Source organism: Mobula hypostoma, chromosome 4 (genome assembly GCF_963921235.1).
Source record: "Mobula hypostoma chromosome 4, sMobHyp1.1, whole genome shotgun sequence".
Taxonomy (NCBI): Eukaryota; Metazoa; Chordata; class Chondrichthyes; order Myliobatiformes; family Myliobatidae; genus Mobula; species Mobula hypostoma.
In genome coordinates this window covers 165987498-166010621 of record NC_086100.1, presented here as the reverse complement: position 1 = coordinate 166010621, position 23124 = coordinate 165987498, and the positions used below count along the sequence as shown (strand labels likewise).

The following is a 23124-nucleotide window of genomic DNA, read 5'->3' as shown; positions in this document are numbered from 1 at the left end:
TTCACCTGTTTGCTGCCAGATTGTGCCAGTGAATTTTCCTGAGCCTTTCCAGCATTCATATCTGTACTCTATCTGTCTGAATATCGTTCTGCCTGTTTCCCGATTCTGGTTTTTAGATTTCTCTGAATGTTTTGATCTCTGCCTGAACTTTGACGCCGACTTTGTTTACACCTCTGGATTTGTTACTCAATTAATATCACTGTGTGCGCAGTACTGGGTCTGCGATTCGATCCCTGCTCCAGGACCTGACAATACAATCTGGCCAGAATGGATCCAGCAGACCACGGTCATCTGAGAGCTGCCCTGGAACAACAGGGAGTGATGCTGGGGAGACACCAGAACCAGCTGGACTCTGTGTTCAGGGCAGTTGGGTCACTTTCTGCCAATGTAGCCGATCCTGTGGCCCAGACTCAGTCACTCCAGCTGTTCCAGAGTGCCCATCAACATTCTGTGACTGCATCTTCCACCCTGCCCTCTATGTCCTCGCATGCTCCTCCCGTCCAAGAGCCCCGTCTGCCTCCTCCAGAAAAGCACTCAGGTGAGCCCGGTACCTGCCGCTCTTTCCATTCCCAGTGCACCCTCGTTGTTGAATTACAACCGACAACATTTCAAACTGATCAAGCCAAGGTGGCCTATGTCATCACCCAACTGTCCGGTCGGGCAAGGGAATGGGGAACAGCTGTCTGGGAGGCAGGCTCTGCTTTCTGCATCAGTTTTCAGTTACTTTCTGAGGAGATGAGAAAAGCGCTTGATCACTCCAAACGTGGGAGAGAGGCTGCCTGTGAAATGCTGCACATGCACCAGGGGTGCAGATCTGTGTCAGGTTACACCATAGAGTTCCGGATCCTAGCCACCTCCAATGGCTGGAATTCGGAGGCACAGTACAACACTTTCCTGAACGGCCTCTCCGAAGACATCAAAGATGAACTGGTCACTCAGGACCTTCCTGCCACCTCTGAAGCCCTGGTAGATTTGGCCATCTGTATTGATGTTCGCTTTCAGCAGCGCTGCAGAGGGAGCGGTTCCAGAGGGTCCCTAGGGGTACTGGGTGAGTTCCAAGCTCCTCGTCAGTCTACATTGCCCTGCTGTTTGCCCCCATCTACAGTTCCCGTTCCAGAGCCCGAAGCTATGAAGGTTGACTGTACCCACCTGATGCCGATTGAAAGACAAAGGAGAATCAGCACCCATTCTTGTCTGTACTGTGGTCAACTAGACCACTTCATCTCCAGCTGCCCAATAAAAGCCAAGTGTTCACCAGTAGGACAAGGAGTACTGGCAAGCGTGGCCCCTGTCCAGCCCTCCTCGACGCCACACACTCTCATACCTGCTTCTCCGGAGTGGGGCGTCCAACGGCGAGCAGTCTCCGTCTTGGTAGATTCTGGTGCAGAGGGGTGTTTTATCGATTCTGGCTTGGCTGCCCAGTGGGGATTACTCACATCTGCTCTCCAGTCACCATTGGTGGCCAAAGCCTTGTACAGTCAGAGACTGGCTAACATCACCCATGCCATGTCCCTGGTGAGTCTCAGTTTATCCGGCAACCATGATGAACAGTTAACCCTTTATGTTATTGACTCTCCTCAAGCTCCCATTGTCCTGGGCCATCCCTGGTTAGTTAAACCCGGAAAAGCTTCATAAGGATATGGTCAAAAAACAAGTAAATTGGACTAGTTCTGCTGGGCACCGGGGTTAGTATTGATAAGTTGAGCAGAAGGGTCTGTTTCCATCCTGTATTACTGTACTCAATAACTCTACGACCCAAAATCCCATTTCACTAAAAATCCCTGTGGTGCATCAAAGACACTCGATCTCAGTCAAATGTACTTAATGTGTGATTATCCACATGCCCCTGGGATATAACATCCTGAGGGAGAAATTCTTTCCTGTCTCTATTGTAAATGGGCAGCTCTTATTCAGAGAGTATGCCCTATGTTTGCTGGCTGTGTAGTTCAAAAGAAGCAGACTCACAACACGTGTGTTGAAAAGGTTCATTCAAGACTGGAAAGGATACCTGATGTGGATTATGGAAGACTTCAGACTGTTAGTGTACAATGGTATCTTTCTTTAACTGAGTTTAGGGTTGAATTCAGTGCTGGCTGTACTAATTTTGTCCCATTAAGAAAGATGATTTTTGGGATGAATGTCCTGCACGCCAATAAAAGAAACATAATCACTGTAATGAACCCACAGCTAGATTATTGTGGATGACAAAAAAATGGAGCTGGCTTGCTTTATCTTCCTTTACAAATCAAAAATGCTATCAAAAGCACCCAAGGAGGCCATTTGGTGTGTTTTTTTCTCATGGATAGGAAGGTTTAGAGGGATTTAGACTATGCACAGGCACAATGGATTAGTTTAGATGGGCATTTTAGTTGAAGTGGATTTCTGTCTTCAACACCTTTTTTTTGATACAAAGTTCCAGGCCACCAGCAGTTTTTGCCATAGTCCGGTCCGAGAAGTCCATATTCCGGTTCACAGTCTGGTCCATTGACCCTTGCTTCAGGTTTTCCTATCTACCCTGTTTCTGTTCTTAGAACCATAGAACCATAGAAACTACAGCACAGAAACAGGCCTTTTGGTCCTTCTTGGCTGTGCCGAACCATTTTCTGCCTAGTCCCACTGACCTGCACACGGACCATATCCCTCCACACACCTCCCATCCATGTATCTGTCCAATTTATTCTTAAATGTTAAAAAAGAACCCGCATTTACCACCTCATCTGGCAGCTCATTCCATACTCCCACCCTCTCTGTGTGAAGAAGCCCCCCCTAATGTTCCCTTTAAACTTTTCCCCCCTCACCCTAAACCCATGTCCTCTGGTTTTTTTCTCCCCTTGCCTCAGTGGAAAAAGTCTGCTTGCGTTCACTCTATCTATACCCATCATAATTTTATATACCTCTATCAGATCTCCCCTCATTCTTCTACGCTCCAGGGAATAAAGTCCTAACCTATTCAACCTTTCTCTGTAACTGAGTTTCTCAAGTCCTGGCAACATCCTTGTAAACCTTCTCTACACTCTTTCAACCTTATTTATATCCTTCCTGTAATTTGGTGACCAAAACTGAACACAATACTCCAGATTCGGCCTCACCAATGCCTTATACAACCTCATCATAACATTCCAGCTCTTATACTCAATACTTTGATTAATAAAGGCCAATGTACCAAAAGCTCTCTTTACGACCCTATCTACTTGTGACGCCACTTTTAGGGAATTTTGTATCTGTATTCCCAGATCCCTCTGTTCTACTGCACTCCTCAGTGCCTTACCATTAACCCTGTATGTTCTACCTTGGTTTGTCCTTCCAACGTGCAATACCTCACACTTGTCTGCCCATTTTTCCAGCTGGTCCAAGTCCCTCTGCAGGCTCTGAAAACCTTCCTCACTGTCTACTACACCTCCAGTCTTTGTATCATCAGCAAATTTGCTGATCCAATTTACCACATTATCATCCAGATCATTGATATAGATGACAAATAACAATGGACCCAGCACTGATCCCTGTGGCACACCACAAGTCACAGGCCTCCACTCAGAGAAGCAATTCTCTACCACCACTCTTAGGCTTCTTCCATTGAGCCAATGTATAATCCAATTTACCACCTCTCCATGTATACCTAGCGACTGAATTTTCCTAACTAACCTCCCATGCGGGACCTTGTCAAAGGGCTTACTGAAATCCATGTAGACAATATCCACTGCCTTCCCTTCATCCACTTTCCTGGTAACCTCCTCGAAAAACTCCAATAGATTGGTCAGTTAATTGAGGCAGCTGATGCTAGTTGGGTCTGGCTGCATAAATACCTCCAGAGACCAGGGCATGGTTGCTGGATTGTTCTTGTCCTTACTCCTTGGATCCCTTCCTCTGCCTTCTGTTTCCTCGCCTGAAGTCCTGCCTTGTCTTGCCGGTAACTCTCGCCTCGCCTGAAGTTCTGTCTCGCCTTGCATTGCCAGAAACCTTGCCTTCTCTTGCTGTCTGGTCCTGGAGCCACCTTGTACCTAGCTCTCTTCCTGTCCCTTACCTCCGCCCAGGTAAGCCAGGCCGTCTTGCCGTTACCTGGGGTTGGTTCTGACCCTTCCTGTCCCTTGCCTCTGTTGGGTGGTGATCCGCACCCTACCCAGGAGGAGCCAAGTCTCAAGTCTCGTCTCCTGCCTCTAGCCTCCAGCCTCCAGCCTCGCCTCAAGTCTCCTGCCTCCAGCCTCACGCCTCGCCTCGCCTCGTCTCCAGCCTCCCGCCTCGCCTCGCCTCGTCTCCTGCCTCCAGCCTCCCGCCTCGCCTCGCCTCGTCTCCTGCCTCCAGCCTCCCGCCTCGCCTCGCCTCGTCTCCTGCCTCCAGCCTCCCGCCTCGCCTCGCCTCGTCTCCTGCCTCCAGCCTCCCGCCTCGCCTCGCCTCAAGTCTCCTGCCTCCAGCCTCGCCTCGCCTCAAGTCTCCTGCCTCCAGCCTCGCCTCGCCTCAAGTCTCCTGCCTCCAGCCTCGCCTCGCCTCAAGTCTCCAGCCTCCAGCCTCGCCTCGTCTCCTGCCTCCAGCATCCTGCCAAGCCAAGCCAAGCCAAGTCTCTAGCCTCTTGCCAAGCCAAGCCAAGCCCTCAAGCTTCAAGCCTGTAGATTTCTGCCTCGTCCTGCCTGCCTGCCAAGCCTCGTCCTTGCCTAGTTCTGGGGTCCGAGCCAGAGGCAAGACCCAAGTACTGGGTCCTTGTCCAGTATCTGGCTCGGAGTCCAAGCCCGGGCTCCTAGCTCTTTTGTCCAGTCCTGTTCCAGGTTCCTGGTTTTCCTGTTCATGTCCTTGCCATCGCCCTGAATCCTAGTCCTGTCCCTAGTACTTCAGTGTCTGTGTCTTGCACTTTGGTCCGTTCCCAGGCATGCCCTTATGACAGTTTTTGAAGAAAAGATTTTATTTTTTCCCCCTCAACTTTCCTCTTTCCCTGTTGTGGGTTTCCTTAAACCTAAGCTCTTTTGTTGATCTCTCAGCCAAAAGAAATCTTCCCTTCCTATTTACCGAAAGTCATAGGATAATGATGATTTACAAGAATGGCAACCAACTGAGCCTTAGGCTAGGGTCAGCTGAGAGGCCCATGTCTCCTATCTCAATTTATGTAACTCAGCATCATGTCAAGGATTGTAGAGGCTAATATTCTGCATTAACCCCGTGATAGCACCCTGCTGCAGGTGCCTCTGTGATGATGCAGTTCAGCAACATCTTCACTAGTTATGGATGGGCAATAAATTTTGGTCCTGACTTTGATGATGCATTAAAAATTGACCATTTATATATCTGCTTTATCATCATGAAAGGAGGATTGTTACTCCTGATCTGATGCAGCATAAAAAAACATAATAAGCATAAAAAACACAATAAATATAAAAGCAATCCTATAAACATAATGTACAAGTAACTTACATACACTGATTTTTTTATAGTAGGATTATACTGTATGTTAAAGGCTACCATGTTAGTCCAAATGACATTTCATTACTGACCTAAGCTTATAATTTATTAGCCAGTTTGAGATGTGACAAGAATACACATAGATTAAGATATAGCTGACCTGGGCTGGCACGAGTGGAATCAGCAGTTGGTCTGCCACCTGTCTTCAGGAGAGAGAGAGATAAGGAAAACAATGAAGCAGCATTTGGAGATGTTAATGAAGGAAAGAGAGCTGTCAAGATCGGCTCCCCCTTTGAACCCTGAACTGTTTGAAGTGATGGACAGGCGATACCCCAGCAGGGGGATAAAAAGGGACAGGTTCGCTAAGGCAAGACACACACGACACCTGAGGTAACAAGACCCTGGAAGCGGTGCGTCTCTCACAAGTCGGTGGGAAGTATCGGGCCATGGACGCACAGGGTGGAAAGGCACGATCGGCGGGAACCTGGTGTGTGTCCACCCTTGCCTGGGTGCTGGGTTCACCGCAGAGAAATGATCGTATCTGGAAACGGAGGGGTCATGGTCGGTGACCTCAGATGACATCACAAAGGACTCGCCCGAAAGCTGACTGCGAAGGTCTGTCTGGAAGCTGTGTTGAATATTCATTCGTTTTGCTCTCTCTCTCCTTCCCCCCACTGTCCATCGCCACGGCAGCGATTACTGCGAACTGAACTAAATTGAACTGAACTTTGCGTCACTTTGAAACTGGTCATTTACCCCTAGACAACGATAGAGCTTGATTGATCCTGTTATCTTAATTCTGTGTACATGTATGTTTATCATTGCTGAACTGTTGCATTTATTATCCTTTTGATTAGAGTACTGTGTTGCTTGTTTCTTTAATAAAACTTTCTTAGTTCTAGTAATCCAGACTCCAACTGAGTGATCCATTTCTGCTGGTTTGGCAACCCAGTTACGGGGTACGTAACAGAGAAGATAATGCATGTTTAGAATCATGGAGTATAATGCAGGTGTCTTTACCGTCCAGGTACTGCAGAGATGAGTGTAGGTCTAGGAAGATGGCACAATTAAACATTTAATTAGTAATTAAACACAACAAAATTGATCACTTTTGCATACACAAGGTTCATATCCTTCCATTGTCTGCACATTCATAAGCCTAGCTAAGAGTCGCTTAAACATCTTTATCCTCGCTATCTACCTCGTTATAGCTTTACAACTTACTATCTGCCTGCACTGCACTTTTTTTTTCTGTAACTGCATTATTTTATTCTGCATTCTGTTATTGTTTTCCTTGTGCTACCTCAATCCACTGTTGTAATGAAATTATCTGTATGGATAACAGGCAAAACAAGTTCTTCACTGTACCTTGTGATGACATATAATAATAAACTAATTCTATTTCCAAAAACAAAAATCATATTTGCCTTCACTGCAAGCCCTGGCAGGCAGCACAATCCAGGAGCCCATTACTCCCTGTGTAAATAATTTTTAAAAAATTGTCTGGACGTCTCCCTTTAATGTACTGCCTCTCACTTAAATCCCTTAAATCCATGTCCTCTGGTATTAGACAGTATGTGTCAGCTGTAAGTTTAAGAACCACTTCTGTGTAGTGCTGATGGACATGTCAATAAGACAATTATGTGATATTGTTTCCAGAGAAATTCTCCAATATCCTGGACTGTAAGGATCCCTCAAAGAATACCAGAGCAGCAGATTACCACGTGTGGGTGCTTGCTGTGCCTGTAGATAGGAGACACCATTTCCAACTTTGCAATTATAACTGTGCATCATGGAGTCATAGAATCATATGGCATGGAACAACTTAGCTCAACCTGTCCATACTGATCATGTTTCCCATTTGCCCGTATTTGACTCTTGGCACTCTAAACCTATCCTATCCATGTAGATTGTTTTATATTTTGTTAATATGCTCGCCTCAACCAATACTTCTGGCTGCTCATTCCAAACACACAACACCTTCTGCTTAAGGAAAGTGCCCCGATGACCCATTTAGATCCCATGCTTCTCATCTAAAGCTGATGACCTCTTGTTTTTAGCACCCCATCCCTGGGAGAAAGACTAGGTACTTTCAGCCTGTCTATGCAGCTCATGATCTTATGTACCTCTATCAGGTCACCTACATTCTCCTACATTCCAGGGAACAAAGTCCTAGTCTATGCAACCTCTCCTTGTAACTTAGGCTCCCAAGTGCAGGAAATATCCTTTATAAATCTTTTCTGCATTGTTCAATGACATCTTTCCTATAACAGAATGGCTAAAACACTACACAATTCTTCAAGTGCTTAGGAGAAAGACAATTATCAAAGTACACAGACAAAATGCTGGAGGAACTCAGCTGGTCAGGCAGCATCTATTGAAATGAATAAACAATTGACGTTTCAGGCTGGGACCCTTCCTGAGTAGGTTAGATTAGATTATGAGGACACACAGTCCTCGTTTTTGTCATTTAGAGATGCATGCATTAAAAAATGATACAATGTTCCTCCAGAAAGATATCACAGAAACACAGGACATACCGAAATTTGATAAAGAGCAGACCTTGGGCATGGTAAAAGAAAGTCTCAAGTCCCGATAGCCCCATCATCTCACGCAAACGGAAGCGGTAAATACTTGCCGATGCATTGGCAGCACCCGACCGCAGCCGACTTTGAGTCCGTCCAAAAACTTCGAGCCTCCGACCAGCCCTCCAACACCAAGCACCGAGCACCATCTCTGCCGAGCGCTTTGACCCGCCCCGGCCGCCGAGCAACAAGCAAAGCCGAGGACTTGGGGTCTTCTCCTCTGGAGATTCTGGATCACACAGTAGCAGTGGCAGCGAAACAGGCATTTCAGAAGTTTCACCAGATGTTCCTCCGTTCTCTCACGTCTGTCTCCATCAAATCAGGATTGTGCTCGGCACCCTACTTGACAGATAACAGATATTCATTACCGGAGTGGCCGCTGCGCGCTGTGTTGCGCCGCCATCTTCTCCTCCCTCCCTTCATTGTTTTTTTGAGTACACATTTTTGTACAAAGCCTTAGGGTGAGCTGAGACTGTGGGAGGTCCGTGCCAGGTCATGTTTGTTCAGCTCTTTCTTCACTTCTGTGGAGTATTTTGTTGTTGATATTGTTACCATAATGTTTCCAGTATTTTCACCAGTTCTGCGATTCCATAATATTTATCCCGCACCATAGGAAGCCCCCCACCCGGATGCATCATGACTTGGTATTACAACTGCTCTGCCTGTGAAGGCAAGAAACTGTAGAGTTGTGGACACATCACAGCTACCAGCCTCCTCCACATGGAATCTGTCTACAATTCTTGCATCCTCGGTAAAGAAGCTAGCATAATCAAAGACACTTCCCACCCGGGATTTCTCTCTTCTCCCCTCTCCCACCGATCAGAAGCTACAAAAGCCTGAAAGCACGGACCGTCTGGGCCTAGGACAGCCTCTACCTGCTCGTAGAAGATTATTGAATGGTTCCCTAGTATGATAAGAACAACTTTTGACCTTGCAGTCTATATGGTTTTGAACTTGCACCTTTTCATCTACCAGCATTGAACTTTTTCTGATAATGCAACATTTTATTCTGTGTTGTTATTGTTTTCCCTTCTACTATCTCTGTGCACTGTTATAATGAAATAATCTGTATGAACAGTATGTAACAGAGGTTTTTCACTGTACCTTGGTACAGGTGAATAGGCCAATTTACCGAATTGCTAATGGATTAATTCAATTATTTCTCCATCTCAACTTCATAAGTCTGGAAATAAGCCATGTTTATGTAACATGTTAACAGGTTTATATTATTTTGCCCTATTGAGATATGGGACTAAAAGTGAGACGGGTAATGTTGATTTAAAGAAAGAAGGGGGCTGAGTGATTCAGCGACAAAATAGATTTGTGGATATGGAAGAATCAATGGCACAACAGATGTGAGATAATATTTTAACAGACAATTAATGGCTGCAATTGACTTCTGGTTGATCTATTGTACTCCCGTGCGAAAGCTGATCTATGAGCAAAAAGTACACTGCAAAGAGGTAATGGTGCACTATGCCCTTCAAAACTCTGGAGGATGTGGTGTTATAGCTATGGTTTGTGCCTTCATTAAACCATGATACTCACTGCTAATGCACTTTTTATGGAAATAAAGTTATAACTCACTACTAAGTGTCTTAATGCTGCACAGCGGGAAAAGTTGTTGGTCATCATAATATTGATAAATGTGACTGGGAGGAAACTGCGTTGATTATCAAGTCCATTATGGAATGATCGAAATGCGATCTGCCTGCATCAGTAAGTACAGTATACGGTACATAGTTACATAACCTCTGTCCTGAGCAAGGTTGACACTTTACAAAACCCAACTTAATGACAGCTTTTTAATTCCTGCAGTGGAAAGAGAGAACACTAAGCACCACAATGATGAGCCTGTCAGTCTTGCAGTTACTGATAGTGGGGTCTTGGGGTTTCAGGAAGATGATGGTTTGTCGGGTATTTGGAGGGGAGCCGTTCCTTATCCTAGGAATGTTGGTAATGTTGGCAGAGCCATAATTTTACCCATCTTCATTCACCATACAACTCAATAAGGCAGGAAATTCTACTGAACACCTCCATTGAAGTCTGATGAAATAATTGGAATTTAGAAGATTTAAGAGGAACTGATGCATTATATAGAGAGAAATAATCTCTACAGATAGGAGAGTCTAAAAGTTGGGGAAGTGGTCAAATACTGTAAGTAAAATTAATTCACAGGAGGGGTTGTAGAAGTTTGGAACTGTTTTCTATGAACAATAAAATATGCTTGTTCAATTGATGATTTTATATCTGAGGTTAAGATAACCAAAAATTGTGAGGCTTTGAGCAAAAGACGGGTGATGCGTGAGACCATGTCATAGGCTCTATTAAGCTATGGATTGACTTTAAATATTGCTGTTGAGTTGTAGAGAAGACATAAAAAATTGCAGAAAAGCAAAATTTACTTTCTATTACTTCCATAAATAATCAAAAGGAGGGCCAGGGAGCCAGGAGAAAAGCTCGAGGCCTAGGAGAGGGAAGATCAGGTGATCTTACAAACCTTATCCCCCATTGAAGAGGGCATCAGTTTATAGAAGTTGTGGAAGCGAATCTGAGGATCCAACTAGAGGGTGGTTGAAATCTGGGACATACTGTACTGCCCAAGGGGGTGGTGGAAGTTACTCCTGCAACATTTAAGAAGCATCTGAAAGATGTGTTTGGTGGTTCCTCTTGTCCTCACCTACCACCCCACCAGCCTCTGCATGCAGCACATAGTGCTCTGAAACTTCTGCCACCTCCAGCTGAACGAAGAAGATGTCTTCCTTTTTCAAAGAAAGGGGCTTCCCTTCCTCCACCATCAACGCTGCCCTCAACCGCATCTCTTCCATTTCACACACATCTGTTCTTACCCCATCCTCCCGCCACACTACCAGGGATAGGGTTCCTCTTGTCCTCACCTACCACCCCACCAGCCTCCGCGCCCAGCACATAATTCTCTGAAATTTCTGTCACCTCAAACTGGACTCCACCGGCAAACACATCTTTCCCTACCCCCCCCCCCCCCCACTTTCTGCTTTCCGCAGGGATCGCTCTGTATGCGACTCCCTTATCCATTCGGCCCTCTCCACTGATCTCCCTCCTGCCACTTACCCTTGAAAGCAGAACAAGTGCTACACCTGCCCCTACACCTCCTCTCTCACTACTATTCAGGGCCCCAAACAGTCCTTCCAGGTGAGGCAACACTTCACCTGTGAGTCTACTGAGATCATATACTGTGTTCGGTGGTTCCAGTGTGGCCTCTTGTATATCTGTGAGACCTGACATTGATTTGGTGACTGTTTCGCTGAGCATCTATGTTCCATCTGCCAGAACAAGCGGAATCTCCCAGTAGCCACCAATTTTAATTCCACTTCCCATTCCCATTCTGATATGTCCATCATGGCCTCCTCCACTGTCATGATAAGACCACCCTTAGGTTGGAGGAAGAACACCTCATATTCCATTTGGGTAGCCTCCAACCTGATGGCATAATCATCGATTTCTCAAACTTGCTGTAATTCCTCCCCTTCCCCCTTCACCATTTCCCATCCCCTTGTTCATTTCTCATGTTATCCCCTAGCTTGTCCATCACCTCCCTCTGGTGCTCCTCTCCCATCCCTTTTCTGCTTTTTTCCATGGCCTTCTGTCTCTTTCACCAATCAACTTTCTAGCACTCTGCTTCACCCCTCCCTCTCCCAGTTTCACCTATCGCCTGGCGTTTCTCTCTCCCCTCCCCCCACCTTTCAAACCTACTCTTCAGCATTTTCTCTCCAGTCCTGCTGAAGGGTTTCGGCCCGAAACGTCGACTGTGCTTCTTTCCATAGATGCTGCCTGACCCGCAAAACACATTTTGTGTGTGTCGTCACTGTGTAAGACCTATCCCGGTTGGTCGTACCGAGTGCAAATCCTTGCATTAAATTCCTTCTGCCAATTTTCAGCCCATTTTTCTAGCTGATCCTTCTGGGCACTTGAGGGTGAAATACTTAAGTTTTCCCCGTGTTTTGACTTGAGCAAAGTATTTTACTGTCACATCAGGATGTAGTGGGGAAATGTTACAATGCATACAAAGTGGCTAAAAATGACTCTGTCCTTCTACTTATTTACACAGATTAGGGAGATAAAGAACAACTACACGAAACATAGAAGCTCATCCTTTGCTTCGTTGACAGAAAGGATGCCTGCTTCAGGAGCTCAGGTAAAAAAGAAGATCTGACACCTTTCCATTCTCACTTCAATCCATGTCTCCATAAAAATGTCTCTACCTCAGTCAGAAGAACCATAGTTCTGATTTTTTCAAAAAGAATGCCAATCATATATGACAAACAAGTTATGGAAGATAGAATTCCAAGATAAATACAGATAATTCTGGAAACACTCAGCAGGTTAGGCATCACCTGTAGAGTGACAGACAGTCAGAATCAGAAACAGGTTTATTATCACTGATTTATATGATGGATTTTTTTTGTGGCAGCTGTACAGTGCAAAGGCATACAATTACAAAAACAAATGAATAATACACAAATATAGGGGAGGTTTGCTAAGACTATTAGGGAGAGTTTAAACTAGAGTTGCTGGGGGGGGGGCTGGGAACTGAACTGAAGTGATGCAGGAAAGGGAGGTTGGCTCACAAATAGAGAAAGTATGGAGACAATGCGAAAGGGAGGGTAGGCAGGTGATAGAGAAAGGACCCACTCAGACCGAAGGTTTGAGATGTGTCTACTTTAATGCGAGGAGTATTATGAATAAAGTGGATGAGCTTAGAGCGTGGATCAGCACTTGGAGCTATGATGTTGTGGCCATTACAGAGACTTGGATTGTGCAAGGGCAGAGACGGCTACTTCAAGTGCCAGGCTTTAGATGTTTCAGAAAGGACAGGGAGGGAGGGTCGCACTGTTGATCAGAAATAGTGTCGTTGCTGCAGAAATGGAGGAAGTCATGGAGGGGTTGTCTATGACACCTCTGGGTGGAAGTTAGGAATAGGAAGGGGTCAATAACTCTACTGGGTGTTTTTTATAGACCACCCAATAGTAACAGGGACACCGAGGAGCAGATAGGGAGACAGATTCTGGAAAGGAATAATAATAACAGGATTGTTGTGGTGGGAGATTTTAATTTCCCAAATATTGATTGGCATCTCTATAGATGAGGGTTTTGAATGGGGTGTAGTTTGTTAGGTGTGTTCAGGAAGGTTTCTTGACACAATATGTAGATAAGCCCACAAGAGGAGAGGCTGTACTTGATCTGGTATTGGGAAATGAACCCGGTCAGGTGTCAGGTCTCTCAGTGGGAGAGCATTTTGCAGATAGTGATCACAATTCTATCTCTGTTTCCATAGCATTGGAGAGTGTTAGGAACAGAGAAGTTAGGGAAATGTTTAATTGGAGTAAGGGGAAATATGAGGCTATCAGGCAGGAACTTGGAAGCATAAATTGGAAACAGATGTTCTCAGGGAAAGGTACGGAAGAAATGTGGCAAACGTTCAGGGGATATTTGCGTGGGGTTCTGCGTATGTACGTTCCAATGAGATGGAAAGGATGGTAGGGTACAGGAACTGTGGTGTAGAAAGGCTGTAGTAAATCTAGTCAAGAAGAAAAGAAGAGCTTATGAAAGGTTCAAAAAACTAGATAATGATAGAGAGCTGGAAGATTATAAGGCTAGCAGGAAGGAGCTTAAGAATGAAATTAGGAGAGCCAGAAGGAGCCATGCGAAGGCCTTGGCAGACAAGATTAAGGAAAACCCCAAGGCATTCTGCAAGTATGTGAAGAGCAAGAGGATAAGATGTCAGAGAATAGGACCAATCAAGTGTGACAGTGGAAAAGCGTGTATGGAACCGGAGGAAACAACAGAGGTTCTTAATGGATACTTTGCTTCAGTATTTACTACGGAAAAGGATCTTGGCAATTGTAGGGATGACTTGCTGCGTGCTGAAAAGCTTGAGCACGTAGATATTAAGGAAGAGGATGTGCTGGAGCTTTTGGAAAGCATCATGTTGGATAAGTCACAGGGATCATACGGGATGTACCCCAGGCTACTGTGGGAAGCAAGGGAGGAGATTGCTGAGCCTCTGGTGATGATCTTTGCATCATTAATGAGGATGGGAGAGGTTCCGGAGGATTGGAGGGTTGTGGATGTTGTTCCCTTGTTCAAGAAAGGGAGTAGGGACAGGAAATTATAGACCAGTGAGTCTTACTTCAGTGGTTGGGAAGTTGATGGAGAAGATCCTGAGAGGCAGGATTTATGAACATTTGGAAAGGCATAATATAATTAGGAATAGTCAGCTTGGCTTTGTCAAAGGCAGGTCGTGCCTTGCGAGCCTGATTGAATTTTTTGAGGATGTGACTAAATACATTGATGAAGGTAGAGCCGTATATGTAGTGTATATGGATTTTAGCAATGTATTTGATATGGTACCCCATGCAAGGGTTATTAAGGAAGTAAGAAGGCATGGGATCCAAGGGGACATTGCTTTGTGGATCCAGAACTGGTTTGCCCACAGAAGGCAAAAGGAGGTTGTAGATGGGTCATATTCTGCATGGTGGCCGGTGACCAGTGGTGTGCCTCAGGGATCTGTTCTGGGACCCTTACTCTTCGTGATTTTTATAAATGACCTGGTTGAGGAAGTGGAGGATTGGGTTAGTAAATTTGCTGATGACACAAAGGTTGAGGGTGTTGTGGATAGTGTGGAGGGCTGTCAGAGGTTACAGCGGGACATTGATAAGATGCAAAACTGGGCTGAGAAGTGGCAGATGGAGTTCAACCCAGATAAGTGTGAGATGGTTCATTTTGGTAGGTCAAATATGATGGCAGAATATAGCATTAATGGTAAGACTCTTGGCAGTGTGGAGGATCAGAGGGATCTTGGGGTCCGAGTCCATAGGACACTCAAAGCAGCTGCGCAGGTTGTCTCTGTAGTTAAGAAGGCATATGGTGCATTGGCCTTCATCAATCATGGGATTGAGTTTAAGAGCCGAGAGGTAATGTTGCAGCTATATAGGATCCTGCTCAGACCCCACTTGGAGTACTGTGCTCATTTCTGGTCACCTCACTACAGGAAGGATGTGGAAACCACAGAAAGGGTACAGAGGAGATTTACAAGGATGTTGCCTGGATTGGGGAGCATGCCTTATGAGAATGGGTTGAGTGAATTCAGCCTTTTCTCTTTGGAGTGACGGAGGATGAGAGGTGACCTGATGGAGGTGTATAAGATGATGAGAGACATTGATCGAGTGGATAGTCAGAGGCTTTTTCCCAGGGCTGAAATGGCTAGCACGAGAGGGCATAGTTTTAAGGTGCTTGGAAGTAGGTACAGAGGAGATGTCAGGGCTAAGTTTTTTACGCAGAGAGTGGTGAGTGCGTGGAATGAGCTCCCGGCGGCCGTGGTGGAGGTGAAAATGATAGGGTCTTTTAATAGACTCCTGGATGGGTACATGGAGCTTAGAAAAGTCGAGGACTATTGGTAAGTGTAGGTAGTTCTAAGGTAAGGACATGTTTGGCACAGCTTTGTGGGCTGAAGGGCCAATACTGTTTTTTATGTTTCTATAGGAATATCAAGATGGTATTCATGGGTTCCTGTTAGAGGTTGTTTCTAAATTACTGAGTGTGGGTCTTCAGGTTCCTGTACCTCCTCCCCAATGGTAGAAATGAGAAAAGTGTATGTTGCAGGTGGTGGACGTCCTTAGTGATGGATGCCATCTTTTGAAGCACTGTCTCCTGAAGATGTTCTTGATGATGTCAATGGTTGCTCCTGTGAAGGAGCTGGCTGATTCTACAACCCATGCATTGGACCCTCCTTACCAGGTCTGACATCAGTGTTAGCCTGACATTAGCAGTTGGGAAGTTGTTGCAATCAATTGTTAAGGATGAGATTACGGAGTACCTGGAGGCACATGACAAGATAGATCAAAGTCATCATGGTTTCCTGAAAGGAAAATTGTGTCTGACTAACCTACTGCAGTTGTCTGAGGAAACTACAAGCAGGGTAGACAAAGGAGATGCAGTGGATGTGGTGTACTTGGATTTTCAGAAGGCCTTTGACAAGGTGCTGCACAGGAGGCTGCTTAGCAAGATAAGAAGAAGAATAGCCCTTAACTCAGCAGTGGAGTTATCGGGGTACCGTCATGACGGTGTTTCCGTAGCAAGCTGTTCTTGTTTTTACGAGGCTGAGTTGCTAGCTCGTTGCTTCACCGGACTTGGATTCAAACTTAGGAACCTTCACTCCGGAGTCCAGCACTGATATTATTGTGCCACCAAGCGGGACTTAGCAAGATAAGAACCCATGGAATTACAGGGAAGTTACTTGCATGGGTGGAGCATTGGTTGATCGGCAGAAAGCAGAGAGTGGGAATAAAGGGATCCTATTCTGTCTGGCTGTCAGTTACCAGTGGAGTTCTACAGGGGTCGGTGTTGGGACAGCTGCTTTTTACAGTGTATGTCAATGATTTGGACTATGGGATTAATGGATTTGTGGCTAAATTTGCTGATGATACAGAGATGGAGGAGTGGGTAGTGTTGAGGAAACAGAGAGCCTGCAGAGAGTCTTAGATAGTTTAGGGGAATGGGCAAAGAAGGGTCAAATGAAATACAATGTTGGAAAGTGTATGGTCGTGCACTTTGGTAGAAGAAATAAATGGGCAGACTATTATTTAGACGGGGAGAGAATTCAAATTGCAGAGAAGCAAAGGGACTTGGGAGTCCTTGTGCAGGATACCCTAAAGGTTAACCTCAAGGTTGAGTCGGTGGTGTTACGTACCCCGTAACTGGGTTGCCAAACCAGCAGAAATGGATCACTCAGTTGGAGTCTGGATTACTAGAACTAAGAAAGTTTTATTAAAGAAACAAGCAACACAGTAATCGAAAGGATAATAAATGCAATAGTTCAGCAATGATAAACACACATGTGCACAAAATTAAGATAACAGGATCAATCAAGCTCTATCGTTGTCTAGGGGTAAATGACCAATTTCAAAGTGACGCAAAGTTCAGTCCAATTTAGTTCAGTTCGCAGTAATCGTTGCCGTGGCGATGGACAATGTGAGGGGAAGGAGAGAGAGAACAAGAACGAATGATCATTCAAAACGGCTTCCACACACAGACCTGCGATATTGCTCACAAGCAGCTTTCGGGCGAGTCCTTTGTGATGTCACCTGAGGTCACCGACTGTGACCCCTCCTCCAGATGCGGTTGATCCTGTGCAGTGAACCTGGCACCCAAGCAAGGGTGGACACACACCAGGTTCCCGCTGATCGTACCTTTCCACCCTGTGCGTCTATGGCTTGGTTCCGCAACCAACCTTCCAAACGACTCCCGCCGACTTGCGGGGGGTGGGGGGGCACCGGTTCCAGGGTCTCGTTACCTCGTGGTGTCATGTGTGTCCTGCTTTAGCGAATCTGTCCCTTTTTGTGTCTCAACCCCGTTCTCCTTCCTCCTCCCCGTAACCATTGATGCCGTTAATAATAAAGAATCTATCATCAACCTCTTTAAATATACCTGATGACTTGGTGTCCAGAGCCATCTGTGGACATACAACTATGGTACAATCCAAGAGAAGGAAGTGAATGTTACTTTTGTCAGGTGTACTTCTATAAACAGAGATGAAAGAGGGCAGCAGAGAGAAGAAAAATAGTGGAAGAGTGCAATTGCTGAAGTCTGAAATCAAAGAGAAAGAAGGAAATACCCAGCAGATCAGCAAGAGATTAGAGAAGGAAAGATGAAGTTCATTAATCAGAACAGGCTCCTTCTGACACAAACAGGAAAGGCTTGTTATCTGAAATTGTTAAACTTAATATTGAGTCCCAGATGGAAGATGAGGCGCTGTCTCTTGAGCTTATGCTGATCTATGATGGAATAGTTAGGAGTCAGAGAGCTTATAGTGGGAATGAGATGGGGAATTTTAAGGACAGGCAACTTGAGGCTCAGTGTCACCCCTGCAGAGACAATGGAGTTGTTCTGCCCAGTATATGCATAGATTATCAGCTGTAGGTCACATTGTGAGAACTGAGTGCAATCCAATTAGCTGGAAGAAGTCCAAGTAAATTGCCGCTTCTCTTGAAAGATTATTTTTGAATCTGGATTTTGGGAAGAGGTGAGGTTAAGGGATAGGGACTGAATTTTCTGTGGCTGCACAGAAAGATGCCATGAAAAGGGGAGTTGTTGGTAGAGGTGGAAGAACAAACCAGGTAGTTGTGCAGGGAATAGTCTCGTTGATTTGGTCAAGGGGATGGAAGGAGAAGATATGTCATGAAGGAGAGAAAGAATCCATTGATTGTGGAATTTGATGGGTTGGAAAGTGAGTACAGAGGGAATCCTGCAATTGCTCTGTCTGGGAAGAGAGAGAGAGATTGAGAGCAGAAATGTGTGAAGTAAAGCAGGCACAGTGGAGAATCTTGTTAACTACGGTGGTAAGAAAGCTAAAAAAAGAAAACATTTCAGAAGCATTGTCCTGGAAAGCTACATCATCTGAACAGACAGCAGTTGAGATATTCTCATCATCTGAGCAGTAAGCCTGGGAAACTATGAGACTGGAATAGAATCCTTGTAGGAAGTGCAATGGGGAAATGTATAGGCAAGGTATAAACAGAATTAAACAGTTTGGGTTCTTTGAGAGTGGTTGAAATAATTTTCCCATCAATCTACAAGTGTTATCAAGGCAAGGAATCACTTGTAAAATATATTCAGAGCCAGATCATACATCTATATTCATTATTTTGCAAGCACCATCAAACTATTAAATGTGACTAGATTTACAAAAGAGGAAAAAGTTATCGTAATTTATGTGGGAAATTGATACATCTCCCCAGGCTGACACCCTAATATCGGGCCTGACATCTCATAACTGAAGGGTTTAAGCATTTTGCCTCCAAAATATGTGTAAAAATAATTCAAGGCACTACCTGAAAATAGTATAGAAGTGTTGTCCATAGTGACCTGATCGGTATCTATTGCAACAAGCATTGCAAGAGGGTTATCAGTACATGCTTGCTTTTTAGTATAAAGGCAGTCTCCACCATAAGGAAACACAAGATAGATTAATTTATGCCTCATAGAAATTGCACCTGTAGGGGAGAAAAGGATATCATGCTGTACCCCGGATAAGTTACAGGGCCAGCAGTGCAAAATCCTGATGTTGAACCACAAACGTGAGTTTGAGTCTCACTATAGCAGCTATGAGATTTAAGTTCAATGAAATAAATCTGACAATTACAAGAAAAAGCTGATTGCAATGATTCACCATCGGTAGTATCTGCAGGAGGCGCTGCCTCAAGGAGTCAACATCTATTATCAAAGATCACCATTATCCGGGCATGCCATCTTCTTTGCAGCCACCATCAGGCAGGAGGTACGGATGCCTGAGGTCTCACACCATCAGGTTCAAGAACAGCTATATCCCTTCAACCATTCAGTCCTTGAACCAACCTGCACAACCCCAATTACTACCTCAGTATAGCAACACAATCACCACATTGATCACTTTGCACTACAATGAATTTTGTTTTGTTTTTCTAATTATGCTGTTATGCATAATATATACATACTTTGAAATGAACTTGGAACTCTCTTGTAAAAAATTGTGTATAATTTATACTTAATTTGTGTTTCTTTTGTAAATGCTGCTTATATGGTGATACGTGCCTGTGAACCTGGTGTAAGTCTTTCATTGCAATAAATATGACTTTGACTTCGAGGTGGCAATGATTGAATGTTGTTAAAACCCATCATGTCCTTCAGGAGAAGTAATCTGCCATCCTTCCCAGTTCTGTATGTGACTCCAGTCTCACGAATGTGGTTACCTCTAAGTAAGTGTGGTGTAGCTTGCTTCTCTATGGATGAGTGAACTAGGCATTAAAAACGACGATTAATTCCAGGGGTACATTGAACATAGAACAGTACAGCGCAGCACAGGTCCTTTAGAATCTGTTGTCTGCACCAAACACAATGCCAAATTGAACTATTTTTCATCTGCCTGTACATGATCCATATAACTCCATTCTCTGTATATTCATGTGGTGATCTAAAAGCCTCTTAAACGCCACTATCAAATCCACTTCCACCATTTCCACCAGCAGTTCATTCCAGGTACCCGCCATTCTCTGTGTAAAATAACTTGCCCCGCACATCTCCTTCGAATATTCCCCACCTCACCTTAAATGCATGCCCTCTAGCATTTGACGTTTCTACCCTAGAACAGACTTCCTAGTGGAAGCCGGTATGACAAAGACATTTAAGAGGCTTGTAGATAGGCACAGGAAAGTGTTGGGAAAAGGAGGGATTACACAAGATAATGTGGATGCCTTTATGAAGATGAGTCAAGATTCAAGTTTCATTTATTATCAAAGAATGTATAAATTATACAACCTTGAGATTTGTGTAAAGATTTTTACTCCTCATGTATGTGAAGGATGTAAGGAGTGAAGTCAATTTAATTCACAGGTAGCCACAAAGCAAAAAACCAAAGAACCCAATTAATGAAAATAAAAATAAAAATAAAAGACCAACACTTGATGTGCAGGAAAAAGAAAAAAATACAAATCATGCAAATAATTGAAGCGAACAATAGAATTCTAAACCAAATTTGAGACAACAGATTTGAACCCTGGAGCAGCCTGGAGAAGGCCCAAAGCCTTGCTTATCAGTTCATCATATTAACTGACATGGATCACAGCAGCCGAAGCAGTCTTCATAGCCTCAGCTCCATGGAGATGACTATTGTGGAGAGCGAGTGAAATTGGCTCTTCTCCTGACTGACACCCTGGCTTTTCAGTCTATCTGGGCCGGAGTTTAAATTGACCCAATGACAGAACAGCAAGAGGCTCCGGTACCCTGGAAGGAGGAGTGAAGATCGCGTAGAGTGAGCGAAATTGGTTCTTGCCTCTGATCTGGGCCAGCATTTAAATTGTCTAAACAGTATATTATACTTTGCAGTCGGACCCAGCTGCAGCGAAAGGCTCTGGGCCTAGACCACACTACCCAGCAACACGCTCCAGCCCAGATTCCATTGTCCAGACTGAAGCCGCTCTCAAGCTCTTCAGATCAGCTCAGTCTCCAGAGCGATCCAACCTTGCACCCAGGCCAGTTGAACAAACATCGGGACTTTTCTGCCAGGCCCTGACTTCTTTCAGTGTCCACAGCGATCCAATTTTGCGCCCCGGCCGGCTGTAGGGGTGTCGGAATTCCACCTGCAATGATTCTGCATCACTTCATCTTGGCTCATCCTCCAAACCCGCCTTGCCATCACTCACCCCTTCTTCGTTTGCGGTGATAATTAAACACAATTTACCACAGGAAAGGTATTTTTAGTGATGTTTTTAGTCGGATTTATCTTTTCTTAGCTGCTACTAGGAGCTGTTGCACACCTGCAGTAGTGCCATCTTAACTGGAAGTGCATGAGAGAAGAGAAAGCCTGAGATGTACTGGATGAAACGGGAGGTGACTCCTAACGGATGTCACCACAGTGTGTTGGGATGATGACCTGTTTCTGTGCTACATGTTCGTTGTGTGAATCTGATTAATGATGGGAGCATAGTTTGGTGTTCTGAATCCTTCAGGAAACAGCCACCTTTTAGATGTCGATTTGGAACTGTGCCTATTCTGTTTTCTTCTCACTGTGCATTGCAAAGTTAATTTATTGCAGGGGAAAGTTAAATTTAAGCAACTGTATTTTTTTTTACCACTACAATGTACATTTTCTGGCAGTACCTGAATAGTCTCATTACAGAGGGCTGGACAAACAGTGGGCAGGCTTCCTTCTTGAAAATAACAAAAAAAAAGAATGATTCAGTTGGTCCACGTTGTTAGGAGAGCTGCATTCCATTAACCTGGAGTGAGAGCAGGAAATGGGTCCCTTTGGGCACATTATTTCCATTCTGCTCTACTCCAGATCCCCCTGGCTTCACTTCCCCTCAGAATTACTCGATTTAGTTTGCCAAGACTGGCTAGTTTGTGCTCTGACTTAAAAACTGCCGTGTTTCAAATAGCATTAGCACCACAGACACCAAGTCTCAGATGGTTTGTGACATTCGGCAATGCAAATAATTTTTATTCAAATGGAGGCACAGTTCACACTTTAATGAATAGGAGCTTGTTAAATAATGTGAACAGGTGCTTTATTCCATTTTAGCTTAATGAATGATTTCACTTATCTGAAAGACAATGATGGAGGTTGTTGACGTGCGCCTGTACTAGTTAGCACACCCTTCAGAACTGTTGCTCATGCAGAACGGCTCAGATAATAGCCATGCTTAATTCTTATGGTGGCTGCTTTACATCCTCATACATCTGGATCCTAGTTTGAGTTAGACACAAGGGACTGCAGATGTTGGAATCTGGAGCAAAAAACACAGTGCTGGGGAAATCAATCAGTCAAGCAGAAACTGGGGCCTCTACAGATGCTGCCTGACCTGCTGAGTTCCTTCAACATTTTGTTTTCCGCTCCATTTTGTGTTTGGCTGAAACTGGGGTGGGTGCCAGCTCATGATGGATCCTGTTCGACATTTCATTTGCAAAGCAGAATAGATTTTGTCCTCTTTGTTGCAGAGAGTGTGAGCTAGTAATTGCTCAACCAGTGCAGTAAAACACTTGCTAACTCACTTAATGGTGGGAGCAGTAGTCTATTCAGGTTTATATTCGCCATGTGTACTGAGATGAAGCGATCAGTTTTTGTTTGTGTGCTGATGCTGAGATATATCCTCGGATGCACTGGCACACATTATCAGTGATGTAACCTATGGGCATCAGGAGTTTCAACATCAGATGCCCTCGTCCAGGCAACCCAGCCAGGGCTAATCAGGCCCTGGCTTGTGTCCCAGCAGCACTGGTCCATGGGTCACACTTCTTGATCCATGGCCTTATGGAGGCTCACTCAGCAGCCTCTGTGATGGTCCTGACGTCTCTTCTCTTTGCAGCCCCCGTAATGCCAAGGAAAGTGTAGGTTCTGCACAGTGAGCAGCCAGCAAAACCTCTAAACCCTACCTCCGTAGGCTCGCATCGTGCCCTGCACCCTGTGTCCGGCACTGCTCTATCTGATCCTGGTACCTCTCTTTCTTACATTCAGATGCCTCCTCAATGGGGTCGTCCCAAAGAACTATCAGTTCTACTATGACCACCTGCTTCGAAGTTTCTGACAGAACGACCATGTTGGGGCTCAGGGATGATGATGAGATAAAGTTAGGGAACTTTAATT

General features: G+C 44.9%; 1 protein-coding gene across 9 annotated transcripts in view; it reads left to right on the top strand.

Moving 5' to 3' along the window:
• The window catches only part of stpg2 (sperm-tail PG-rich repeat containing 2), a 751871-nt gene that overhangs the window by 164074 nt on the left and 564673 nt on the right, over positions 1–23124 (top strand). For all 9 annotated transcript variants that reach the window (XR_010017760.1, XR_010017759.1, XM_063046887.1 and 6 more), the window contains one exon: positions 12058–12144. Coding sequence is in view for 7 of the 9 variants with exons in the window: in XM_063046887.1 (XP_062902957.1) it covers positions 12058–12144 (87 nt within the window). In the remaining 2 variants the exon portion in view is untranslated. The remainder of the gene's footprint in view (positions 1–12057; positions 12145–23124) is intronic.